This window comes from Molossus molossus, unplaced genomic scaffold (genome assembly GCF_014108415.1).
Source record: "Molossus molossus isolate mMolMol1 unplaced genomic scaffold, mMolMol1.p scaffold_m16_p_16, whole genome shotgun sequence".
Classification (NCBI taxonomy): Eukaryota; Metazoa; Chordata; class Mammalia; order Chiroptera; family Molossidae; genus Molossus; species Molossus molossus.
The window spans coordinates 70,093,018-70,106,355 of NW_023425351.1; the positions used below are offsets into that span (position 1 = coordinate 70,093,018).

General features: G+C 49.7%; 1 protein-coding gene across 1 annotated transcript in view; it reads left to right on the plus strand.

Moving 5' to 3' along the window:
- KHDRBS3 (KH RNA binding domain containing, signal transduction associated 3) overlaps positions 1-13,338 on the plus strand; it is a 124,266-nt gene that overhangs the window by 65,338 nt on the left and 45,590 nt on the right. Inside the window, exons 4-6 of the mRNA XM_036264274.1 lie at positions 2,110-2,256; positions 4,131-4,270; positions 11,895-12,090. Coding sequence (XP_036120167.1) covers positions 2,110-2,256; positions 4,131-4,270; positions 11,895-12,090 — 483 coding nt within the window. The remainder of the gene's footprint in view (positions 1-2,109; positions 2,257-4,130; positions 4,271-11,894; positions 12,091-13,338) is intronic.

Below are 13,338 nucleotides of genomic sequence, written 5' to 3' on the forward strand. Positions count from 1 at the left end.
CCACCATTTATTGAGAGCTTACTCCGTGTTAGACATAAACCTGAAGACTTTTTTCGTCTTCAGACCAAAACTCCTTTATCACTGCGGTTCCTTTATGTCTGCTCGCTCCTAATTACTGTTCCGATGACACCTTTATGGCGACAGCAGCCTGTGGGCAGTGGATACGGTGCTGTTACCGCCCCGAACCTCCCCGCTGTAGGACAGGGAGAACGTGACCGGCCCAGAGTCAGGCAGAGTGTGCTGGGTTTGGGGCTGGAACCCAGAGTGTCGAGGTCTGTCTCCCACACTCCACGGCCTGTCCTGTTAGCCCCGGAGTCGTCGGGTTCCAACCGCCCGCTCTGGACCAGTGCCCGCGTGGCTGTGGTGAGAGGGCCTCCCGGTCCAGCTGAGGTCTCTGATGGAGACGGAAGCGCCCTCTCGGTCAGGTGATCATTTTGCTGCCTGTTAGGAGGAGACAAGACGTGTTTATTTCAGCGGTTCCTGCTTCCATAGATGAACAGCTGTGGGGAGCGTCCAGTTTGTGAAGCCCTGGCCGTACAAGGGTGGGTCCCGGGCCGAAGGGTTAGCCGCCTTCCAATGAGGACGAGGCCCAGGCGACAGTGGGCATTAGCAAGATGCTCTCTATCCGCAAGGCAGATGTCAGAGACACTGCTCATGATACTAACGGCAGCTTGTATTTGCTCTTTCTTACTTCAGATACTTTTCTTGCGGTTTCTGACCCACTTCCCCTAAACGTGGAGGGAACTGGCGTCTGCTGGGTGCCTGCCAAGGGCAAGGTGGTGTACTAGGCGGTACACGCTCTGTCTCCAGCTGGGCGTTTACACAGAACCAGTTCTTGTCTTACCCAGCGGCCCTACAGCATAGTGTGCGTAGGTTGATACCAAACCGATCTTGCAAATTAAGCGTTGGATTACACAGCAACAGTCTAAACTCACACACCTATGGACCAGCATAGCGGAGGTTCAGGCGTGTCTGAACCCCATGCCCTTACCACGTGGATCCTCTTCTCTTTCTAAGAGATCAGGATAGTTCCATAGCAGAAGGTGAAGCCTTCAAGGGCGAGGTCAAGGGCATTTGTGCCTCTGTGGCCTCCTGGCTAATGGTGGAATCATAGGACGTCGTGATCAGGAATTCCTGGGGTTCTCTCTCTCCTGGGGTAGGGTTTTCGGAGAGATTAGGAAGGCTGCCTCCTTTCGGACATCACTTCAGATACAGGTTCCTACTAACCTTTTCTGTCTGTCTGATCGCAATAGTGGAAGCAGACTGTGGAGAGACTGATTCTTTGTAGCTACCAGCCCCGTGAAGACAAGTTACCAAAAGATAGTGGAGCAAGATCACTGGTCCCTTAATGATCTGTTTTCTCCTAATTTCCCCCCTGAATTAAATTGTGTAAGCAACAACCCAGAACTAGAAAATGTTTATCACGATCAGGTAAATGGTCTAATCAGGTCTGCCGTCGATCTTAGGCACCGTTTTATCCTCGGGTACAGTGCCTGGCAGCAGAGATGCGTCTTGAGTGACGCATGCGTAAACCGTGGGCCGACATGAATGAGTAGCTAGTCGTCCACGCCGCACGTATTTGTTGAGCGCTTGCTCTGTGCCAAGCACTTCTCTAGACAAGGGCATTGCGGCTCCAGGCGACACCGTCACGGTTCGTGCTCCATGGTGACCACCTGCAGGGAGAGAAGTTAGAAAATGGGCAAGTGACAGATACGTCCCCTTAGGTATTTCGGGTGTAGGTTAGTACAGCACCATGGCGCACAGGCGACCAGTGTGGGAGGGGGCAGGGCTCGTAGCCAGTGTGGGAGCCACAGAGGAGGTCCTATGGTGCCGGCAGGGGCCCGAGAGGCCGGGGAGCTGAGCGCGGGGCAGAGGCCGCTGCTGGGACTCCCAGGCCTGGGACAGGAGTGAGACCGAGTCCCACAGCAGCAGGGAGCCTTTGGGTTTTCCTAAGAGCCTGGGACCCGGTTCTAGGCTAAACTCTCTTCCTTAGGAGGCGCTTGGGTGACACTTGTGACAGCCATGTGCCACAGAAGCTCTGGGCAGGTTTTATTGTCTTTCTCTTTTCTCCTGGTGACACATTCTTCCACGTGGCTTGTCTTTCTTTAGGAAGAAGAGCTGAGGAAAAGCGGAGAAGCCAAGTACTTCCACCTCAATGATGACCTGCACGTCCTCATTGAGGTCTTCGCCCCGCCTGCAGAGGCCTATGCCCGGATGGGACACGCCCTGGAGGAGATCAAGAAGTTCCTCATTCCCGTTAGTACCCTCGCCCCTCCTCCTTGGCCTGACTCCTGCTGGCCCTGCAGCAGGTGGTGTCTGCCCAGGAGCTTCCGTGTCCTACCGAGTGGACTTCACAGTGTCCCCGTGACGTCCAGGGCTTCATTCCTTCTTTGTATGTGAGACCACAGATCTTTAGAGATTAGGTAATACCGCTGAGGTTACATGAGCACGAAAGTCGGAGAGCGCCGTCCCTTGTCCACGTTGCGGAACTCCAAGTCCCAACCTTGGCGACACGGAGGTGGCCTGGCAGGTGCATTGTCCTTCCGCGGAGACGCCGAGCTCCCCGGCACGTTCACATAGGGCTCAGTCAGCTTCCTTCCCCGGGAATCTGTTTTTAACCCTGCACGGTTTTGTGTCGCACCTTCCACGGGGCAAATGTTCAGCATTTATGTAGCACGTTTTATTTGGAATCTGCTTCACGAAGAACTTACTTCACACGTTTTTAGTAAAATGGTAGGAGACGTGTCTATGGGTTGTAAGCCGTTGGAATACTGATGGATTCTAGTGACTCTCTTCGGGTCACAATACTGCAAATAAGTCACAGAAAGAGCCTATATTTGCAGTAAAACCTAGACCCTGACCCCGAGCCCTTCCAGCTGAGGGCAGTGACCGGACCCGCTCATCCGTGGCCACCCTCCGCCCTGCAGGTATGAGCTGACCGTGGGCTCCCTGTCTTTTTTTTAATCCTCACCCAAGGATATTTTTGCATTTATCTTCAGATAGAGCAGGAGGGAGAGAGGGAGGAAGAGAGAGAGAGAATCATTGATGTGAGAGAGACACATCGACTGGCTGCCATCCACACGACCCCAACCAGGGCCAGGGACAAACTACACTGAGGTACGTGCCCTTAGCAGGAACTGAACCTGGGTCTCTCTGGTCCGCGGGCCAACACTCTAACCGCTGAGCCAAACTGGCCAGGGCTCCCTGTCTTTTTTGATCCGGGTTCTCATTCTTTTTTTACTCCACACTGTCTTCTCCACAGGCGTCAAGTCAGTTCTTGCATTCTGCTTTTGAAAAGTAAGGGAGAGACCGTGTATTTTGAAAAATACATCTACTGCACGTGTTCCATATCTTTAATTCTAAATAACCCAGGAAACTGCCTCTTCCGAATCTTTTATTCCAATTCAGATCTGCTCATGCTCCTTGCACCGTAGCATCACCCTTGCTCCCTCAGACGGCAGCCCTGCCACCTTCTCGTGCCAGTGACGTACCCACATCCGCCCCGCACCCCCGGAACGGGTTCCAGCTCTGCCCTGTCACTGAAACCACTGTTTCTGAAGTCAGGCCCTTGTTGGTAGTGACTCCCCGGAACTGCACGTGGCCGCCTGTCAGAATGTGGAGGCCACTCGCTTCCTGTGGCTTTGAGAATGCGGCCACCCCCCTCCTTAGGTTCTTGGGCACCTTTCGGGCCCCTTTGTATGGACCTTTGTGTTTTCTGTCACCTGGTACATCACAGATGCTCAGTAACGACTTTGAACTGAGTTGTAAATAGCAATGATGAGCTATCTGTTACATGGTATTTTAATTGTGTTATAAATGTTTCACTTGCAAATCATGCCTGGGGGAAGGAGTTATGTCTGGTTGTAGAAAATTTTAGTTTGGGGAAAAATACTATGTGGTTTTTTTCCTTCCTTTTTACAGTGCATTGCTATATTGTCATTGTAACAAACTCAGATCTTGCTTTATGAATTCACCTGTTTCCCTAACCCTTATTTTTTTATACCTATTAAACCCCCCTTTTTTTAAGCACCTACTAAACCCCTTTTTTAAGCACCTATTAAAAAAAAAGTGCTTCTTGTTGTAACGGCCTCTGTGTCTGCTCCGTGAACGTGCTGTCTCCTTCTGCGCAGGATTACAACGATGAAATCCGGCAAGCGCAGCTCCAGGAATTAACGTATTTGAACGGTGGCTCAGAAAACGCAGACGCCCCGGTCGTCCGGGGCAAATCCACCTTGCGTACGAGAGGTGCGGCAACCCCAGCGACAACCAGGTAGGTGTAGCACCTGGCTGGCTGTTTTTGCTGTCAGAGTTGTCATGTCCCATCCCGAACGGTCAGCTCCGTGAGAGCATCCGTGTCTTTCATCATGCCTCCCGTCCTTCCTGATCGAACACCGCTCTCCTGTCGGCATTCACAGTCTTGACGATCTTCCAACATTAAACTAGATTTATTTTCTCTTCTGCTTAAACTCCTTCCGCGCTTCCTCCGTGGCTAGAAGGGAGCCCGCTCTTCCTGATTCGCGCCTGTGCCATCTGGCCGCGTCCACCCGGCGGGCTTCTGCCACGTCTGCACTCCAGGCGGCCGGGGCTAACGCCTTTCTGTCCCTTAAAGAGGCCAAAGCTCATCTCTTTGCGAGTCCCCAGCGTTCACGCTTGGTCCTCGGTACGCTGTCTCCCGTCCTGCAGGCACCCCTCTGGGCACTGCCTTCTCAGCGCCCGGGCACCTTCACGATGCCCACCTCCTGGTCCAGGACAGGTCACGACACCCTGCCTTGGCTACTTGTTAGCATCTATCGTGAGAGTTTATGTTACTTATTTGTAAATTTTTTGTTGATCTCTCCTCTTCATAATGAAAACACACGACAGCCTGGCACATAGCAATCACTCAGTAAAACATCGTGGTGTGAATTCAGTGCCATAGCCGACTGAGGCTCTTTCTGCCCAACACGTTTTGTCAGGGTGGTTGTCTGTCACGTGGGGGATGAGCTCTGTGGGAATGGCCACAGGATGTCACCTGTGGGAATGTCACAGGGAATAAGTCGTCCCTGCGTCCTCACGAATGCTCCCTGCTGTTGGCGCTTCAGGATTTACCTTGCTCGCAAATGATGGAAGCGGTCTGAAAATAAATCCTGCTGTGAGAAGCTGGAAGTGTTTGAATAGAACCTTCTCGTTTCCGTCTCACATGGGGAGCTGGGCTTAGACGCCTGTGTGTGGGAGATGGGGCATCTCTGCTGTGAGCTCCTCCACGCGGGCTCCTCCGGGAACCCAGCGACAGGGCCTGGGAAGCAGCAGGGGGGATTGGGACCACCCAGGCAGCGGGGGTGGGGAATTGGGACCACCCAGGTGGGGGGGGATTGGGACCACCCAGGCAGCGGGGTTGGGGGTATTGGGACCACCCAGGCAGTGGGGGATTGGGACCACCCAGGTGGGGGGGGGATTGGGACCACCCAGGCGGTGGGGGGGGATTAGGACCACCCAGGCAGCGGGGGTGGAGGGATTGGGACCACCCAGGCAGGGGGTATTGGGACCACCCAGGCAGCGGGGGGGGGGGTTGGGACCACCCAGGCAGCGGGGGTGGAGGGATTGGGACCACCCAGGCAGCGGGGGTGGGGGGATTGGGACCACCCAGGCAGCGCTCCCTCCTCTTCTGCTTTCCATGTTTGGCCAGCGGCTCTGGTCCTCTGGGCCTTCCTCCCAAGGGGCAGGCCTGACCTCCCTGCTCTGCTGCTGGGAAGAGCAGGGAGAAACCTGAACCAGCCGCCAGGTCTGCCTCTCTGGTTCTGAAACGTGTGCCCGCCAGAGCTGGGCACCGCGGGTGGGGTTCTTCTTAGACTCGGGCCATTCGGTTGAACAGCCTTTTGGCAGCTTTCCTGAACTGTGGAAATTTTCAGCTACTGCTTTTGAAACTATTTCCCTGCCCCTTTCGCTCTTCGCCTGCTTGGTCTTCAGCCCTACGTGTTGCACATGGCTGCGCCCCAGCTCGGCCAGCCGTCGCCTGTCTGCCCTGCACGAAGTGGGCCGATGTGTGGGCCTCCCGCGGACCGCAGGGTCCCCGGGTCCTTTCCTGGACGACGCCAAACAAGCTCCACCGACAAGGTGCGGCTGGGGTGGGAGGAAGCCCGTGGCCCCTCCGGTACGGCGGGAGTCTGCCCGGCACAGCCTGCTTCCACGAGTGTTTGTGTTTTTTCCCCTTGAAAAACCGTCAGTCTATTCCTGGTCATAGGTCACTCGGTGTCACAGATTTCTCTCGAGCTCCCTCTGTGACAGGAATTGGATTTTTAGATGTGTAAGCCGTTGCCCCAGCATCGGGGAAGCAAGTAATTAGGAGCGAAAGGTGTGTAAGGAGGGACGTGAAACAAACTGACGTGGAAACAGAGACGAGGGTGCAGATAATCCCGAGTGGGGCGTGTGGGTGGGAACAGACGTAGGGTGCAGGGGAGGAAGTAAGACAGGACCATGCCAGAGGGGCGCCATCCCAGGCAGAGGGGCGAAATCTTTAAAGCCGAACAGTTGGGGCCCGTTTGTGGCTGGAGATGAGGGTGTGGCTGGGGAAACCGGAGTCTCAAGGGTCACCCCTGGCTCTTCCTAGCTGTGTGGCCTCCGGGCTCTTCCCTCCCTAAGCCGTAACTGCCTCATCTATTAAGTGGAGACAGAAGATTGTGCGCACACTAACCTAAGCCCTACCTAATATTTTTTTTAAAAATGTATTGATTGATTTGAGAGAGAGAGAGAGAGAGAGAGAGAGAGAGAGAGAGAGAGGTGTTGCTCTACTTACTTATGCATCTGTTGGTTGCTTCTTGTATGTGCCCTGACCAGGAATTGAACCCGGAACCTTGGCATATTGGGATGGTGCTCTGACCAGCAGAGCTACCTGGCCAGGGCCCCTCCTTAATTTTTTAAGTGTCCCACTGAAGTCCAAACTAAAGTGATTCCCTTTCCAATTACTCAGATGACCCCACATTAGAAGTTGAGTGTTATATGCCAATTCTGGGTCAGTCCCTCACCATCGGACCATAAACAAACTCCCCGTCTCTCTCCAACCCCTTCATCATCCGTTTCGTTGTTTTGGAAGGAGACGGGTGCCGCGGAGTCCCACACGACTCGAACTGGAAGACCGTGATGGGCGACACAGTAAGGACTGTGTGCTCTCGTTCCGGCGACACGGCACTGGGTGGGAAGGAGACCCACCAGGATTGGTGCTTTCGAGGAGGTTGTACTCGTGCACACTGTCTTACTTTGGCCCCGGTTGTGCTCATCACCATTCTGCAGCTTGTTGGAGGAAAAGTGGATGGCCTTGGACCCCTTTTGTACTCTACACAGTGTAAACAATCGCTTAGTCATTTAAAAACAAGTTACGTGTAAGATTGGCCGGCTCACGGAATAAAGAAATGAAATGACCGACAGGTTTCATAGCAGGTGCGTAACCTTTGGACCTAAACCATCAGAAGCAGCACTTGAGAGCTTGTTGCAAAGAATCTCAGCCTCCCCGCCGCCAAAGCACACACCCCCACCTGCTGAGTGACACTCTGCCTGGAGACAAGGGCTCCAGGGGCTGAGGACGCAGGAGCCTATGAGAAGCCTGCCCTGGAACCACACTGACCCTGCAGGTGCTCGGGCTGTAGCTGTCAGCGCACCTGTGCAGAAGTCTCGTCTCCGTCAGCTCTGACAGCTTCTCATGCACCTTGTGAGAACTATGGCTGTGCTCGCCTGACCCGTGTCTAGCCCCCCATTCACCTGTCAGCTTCTGGCAGGAAAAAAGTCTTGGAATGACCAAGCTTTACACTCAGGGAAGCACTCACAGAGGGAAAGGAAAGTGATCAGATGCGTTAGGGATTCTGCAGGGATTTGCAACTGTTCATAAATGGTCCCCAGGCCATTGCACCAGGCCGTGCACCTCAACTCGATCCTGGGGAGGTTTTTCTCACTGTGACACTAGCGATTTCAGGCTAAGACCCTGACGCTCAATCCTGCAGACGCCTCTCTCTGATCAGCTGTGGGCCTCCCCTTCCTGCTGCCCGGGGCCCCACTGTGTTTCCCAAGGTCACCAGCTAATAATGCTGGAGCTACCTGGGGCTTTCTGGGCTGCTGCCACCCATCTATTGCTTTATTCTTTTGCTTCTCATAAAATTTAGGAATAAAAGCCAAACAGTGGAGTATATGTTTGCTCTCACTCTATTGGAGTGCATTACTATTGCTGCAGGTATAAAGTGTATGTAGTGCTGATGCCGCATGTATGAAGTGAGGATTGGAGTGTGGTACCTTCTCTCTGCTCCTCACCCTCCAATACACCGCAAAAGGAAGGTATCAGGACAGAGTCCACGGAGAAGTAATAATTACCGCTCACTAGAGCCTGTTCTAGGTTAGGCATTTTATACGTCCTGTGCGTGAACCTCACAACTGTCCTGCAAGAGCTCAGCATTATTAACCCCACTGTACAGGTGGGAGAACCAAGACTAAGCAACGAAGCAAAAGAATTACATTCGAGGATGTTGTAACCCGAAGCATGCGCTTTTTCATTACATCTTGAAACCTGTTACTAATTTATAAACTCAACCATTAGTTTCTGATTAATCAATACTTATTGTAGTCCGTCCTTTAAAGCCCCGTCTTCTAAAAAGAGAGCTGCTCCCTGCAAAAACCTTTCTCAGTTATTTCTATATTTGAGTTTCAAAACCGGAAGCCGTGGTCACGCTGCTGAAAAATGTAAACAGAAAGAACCATGACAGTCACATCCCTCCATCTGCTTGTGAAACTTTCTGCTCAGCTGTGTTCTTTCTGCTCTTCCGTGTCCCAGTTCAGACCAGTGCTGTACCCAAATTCTAATCAACTTGAATAAACTTTGCAAATAAAAAAAACTTCCCATCAGTTATCATTATAAATCTCATCCAACAGGTACTTTTTTTTGTTTTCAGTCCTGCCGTTCAGCTTCGCCCTGAGCCTCATTTGTAGCATTCAGTCAGTACTTTGCAATATGACATAATTTTTATATTAGCATGTCACTCTGGATCATGCCTTCCTCTCACCAAAGTATCGATTAAAGGAACATTGCTGCTTAACTCTATTCCCACGGATGTCCACTTAAAAATGAATCTTGAAAGCAGCCTTTATAGATAAGAATCTAGAACTACATATATCAAATAACTTGTGTAAAATTCCATAGGAGATACCTCAGTGTGACTCCATACACGCCGTGCACACAGGATCTAACAATGTCGATGATGAGGGGAAAGAATTTTTAACTTCTTGAATATATAAATTTATGTCTTTCAATTTGATGAAAGGCACAAATATGTTCAAAAGATGTACTGAGTATTTTGTGGCCCATGTAGTGCCTTGGATGGCACTGACGAGATATTAGATAAGGAAGCAGGAGCCTTAATTAGTTTGAATATGCACAGATCAACTGCACTAGCCCCAGTGGGTTTAGGCACTAAGTGGAAACTACTTTTTTTTCTTCTACTCACATTGAATATTTTTCTAGATATATATCAGAGATAAAAAGATAAGATGCTCTGGAAATTATAGTGTCTTTCTGTACAGTTCAGAGTGAGTGGTAGTTGTATAAGCTGTCCGTTTGCATCCAGGCAGATGTGGGAGATGATTGGTGGGATATCCTGTGTCCTTTCTCCCTCGTAGTAACACTACGCGCTGGGTTCTGCATCCCACTGCACAACTGGGGCCTGGACTGGGAAGCTCAGACTCATGGTGAATTTGTTAACTGGAAGGCGAAGTTAAACCTAGTAGGTCCACTCAGGAATGGAATTCACATCTGACTCCAGCATCCTTGGTCTTGACCATCACATTTACTGTTCTAATGTTTATGGCCTGGAATGAAAACAGAAAAAAAAAAAAAAAGAAGGAGTTAAAATTGACAGTACTCATCAAAGGGATAAAACGAGCTAGCTAAGGGTGAAAGTCTTATTAAATTTTGCTTTCTGATGGTCTTGATGGTTTTGAGTAGTTCTGGTCAGGTCTCTGTGTGTTTTAAATAAGATGTCCCTCATTTGGGATTTCCCTAATGTTTGTCTCATGATTAGTCTGGGCTTGTGGGTTTGGGGAACTCAGAATGTCACTTTCATCACGCGATGTCAAGGGCACGCACTGTCCACAGGGCATCCATGGGCTGTACGCCCATGACCTGAGCGAGGTTAGCATTGGTCAGACGCCCCGCTGTAATGCCACCCTCCCATCCCCCAGGGGGCGGCGTGTACAGAAACCATCGGGAAGATTCTTCTCTCCTCTCCCACTTGTTGTCAGTCATTGATTTATATCAGGATGGACTCGTGGACGTATCTTATACATTGCATTAAAACCCAATACTGCTTTCTTTTTGTTGCTCGAATTTCTCCGCTTTGGCCAGTGGGAGCTCCTCCTATTGGCTGCTCTGCTCCTTTCGCTTGCCCCATAGTTCGTTCGTGTTTGTTTTTTTCTTTTTTCCTTTTCTTTTTGAGTGTTTCCTTCCTATCTGCTGCTTCAAGTTGCTCCATTATCATCAGGTGTATTCCCTGCTCTAGCCCTGGAATCAGCCGCTTCTCCAAGGAGCCCTGTCCCTTTATTGAGGAATAGTGTCTGTTGGCTACACACATATCAGATACGTGTGCAACACATATTTCCCCCTTTCTGTGGTGTGTCTCTTCAGTTCGAAACAGTGTCTTTCTCAGAGTGGAAGTATTTAATTTTAATCAAGTCCAGCTCACGAATTTTTATTTCATGGATTATGCTTTTCTAATTATGTCTAGAACACATCCTCAAACCAAGGTCATGTTGATTTCTTTTGTTTTTTCTATAAGTTTTGTATTTTACATGTAGGTCTAAAACCATTTTGAGTTTCTTTCTTCCTTTCTTTCTCTCTTTCTCTCTCTATTCCTTCCTTCCTTCCCTCCCTCCCTCCCTCCCTCCCCCCTTCCTTCCTTCCTTCCTTCCTTCCTTCCTTCCTTCCTTCCTTCCTTCCTTCCTTCCCTCTTTCCTTCCTTCCTCCCTCCTTCTTTCCTTCCTTCCCTCCTTCCTTCTCCCTCCCTCCCCCTTCCTTCCTTCCTTCCTTCCTTCCTTCCTTCCTTCCTTCCTTCCTTCCTTCCTTCCTTCCTTCCTTCCTTCCTTTTTGCATATGGATATTCATTTGTTTCAGCTCCATTTGTTGAAAAAACTATCATTGCTCCATCGAACTGTCTGCTCCTTTGCGGTGATCTTCTGACCATATTTCTGTGGATCAATTTCTGGGCTCCCTGTTTTCTTCCATTGATCTGTGTGTCTGGTCTTTTGGCCAGTCCTCACTGCCTTGATCACTGTAGCTTTAAAGTAAGACTTGCCATCAGATATTATGAGTCCTCCCAACATTTTTCTTCCTCAGTATTGCACTGTCTCTTCTGGGTTTTTTATCTTTCCTTGTATACTTGAGAATATGCTTGTCCGTCCACAAAAGAGCTTGCTGGGATTTTTATTGGGATTACATTGAGTCTATACAGCAAGTTGGAAAGAATTGGCAACTCATGAGCTTGGAATGTTTCTCCTTTGAATTCTTTCATCAGAGTATTGTATTTTTTTTTTTTTTTACATAGTTCCTATACATCTTTTCTTAGATGTGCACCAAAATATTTCTCGATGTTGTTGTTGCATCAGTAGATGTTGTGTGTGATTTTAGAAAGACCTTACTTGTTTATTAGGGCAGTTTTAGATCTTCTTCAACGTTACTATGCTTGCTGTTGCGGGATGAGCTGCCGAAATGACTTCTTTTTGGGGGATATCGGTTTTCTCTAATGCTTTAGTTTTTACTTTGCCTATGATTCCCTTATTTCTTTTTACAGAAATACTGATTTTTTTTTTTTAGGTATAAATGTATGTGAACAATGGAATGTTAGAGAAAATGACAAATGTTGCTAACTTGACCTTCTTGCTTGCAGGGGGAGGGGAAGTGTCACAGCCCGGCCAGTTGGAATTGTGGTGCCGCGAGGGGCGGCATCTTCCAGAGGGGTCCTGTCCACCCGAGGACCAGTGAGTCGGGGAAGAGGGCTTCTCACTCCCAGAGCAAGAGGAGTCCCCCCAACTGGATACAGACCTCCACCGCCACCCCCAACACAAGAGACCTATGGAGATTACGTAAGTGAGGGTATCAGACATCAGCCTTGCTGATCTGATTGACCTGATACATACAGACCATTGGTGGTGTGACTGGAAACCCTCTCTCACCTTGCTTTCACTCTTAAATGTTCCACCTTAGTTTATTTAGCATTATTTATTGAGTGCTGAGTAAGTACTTGGTACTAGAGGTTCAAAAGCTGAGAAAGAAAGAAAGAACCTCTTTCATCAAATAGCTTAAGTCTAAGATATTGAAGATGAATTTGCATAGTGTATTTGGGGTTCAAGCCTAGGATCAAGGAGACATGTTACCAAGCTCTTACAGGATTTTAATGTAACTTTTTTTCCCCAATCCCCACCCAGGGCTGGGGATCGAACCTGCAACCCCGGCGCTCACCCTTTGGTCCACAGGCCAACACTTGAACCACTGAGCCAAACCGGCCAGGGCTAATGCGACATTCTTTCATGTTCCACTCCAGGTCGCCTCTTAGTCATTCCACCGTTTAAATAATAATTGCCGCCCTGTTCAAGCTGCTGTCACTCTCAAGTGCTTCCTCTTGAGCTGTGCTGCTGAATGTGGGTTCTTAGTGGAAAGTCTTTTCAGTGAAGAAGACAGAAGCTCTCCATTTCTTAAGTTAATGCAAATCAGGTGTTCATTGACCATTCAGTAATCTTTGACATGGTTCATGGACTTACTGAATTTAAAGGGAAGAAAATATAACCCAGAAAGCTGGGTGGGGGAGGGGGAAAGGAATTCTTTTTTTATTGATGTTTTAGAGAGGGAGGAAGGGGGAGAGAGAGAGAGAGAGAGAGAGAGAGAAACATCGATGTGAAAAATGTCGATCGGCTGCCTCCTGCACGCCCCCTACTGGGGATGGAGCCTACAACCCGCGCATGTGCCCTGACCGGGAATCGAACCGGGACCTCTCAGTCCTTGGGACGACTCTCAGTCCACTGAGCCACAGTGGCCGGGCGAGGGAAAGGAGTTCTTTACTCAGAATACAAACCCGTCGGATGCGCACTGTGATCCCAGTGTGCTGTAAAGGGAGCACATCAGTTGTGGATAGACGTTTCATGGCAGGAACTGAAAGAATTAAAGGAAGTGTGTGACAGTCAGCAAAAGGGAAGCAATGACAGAGCTGCACTGCAAGACCCACTAGGTTTTCATGCTCTGCTTTCTTTTTTCTTTTAATTAAATTTATTGGGCTGATTGGTTAATGAAATTATATAGGTTTCAGGTGTGCAATTCTGTAATACATTGTCTGTATA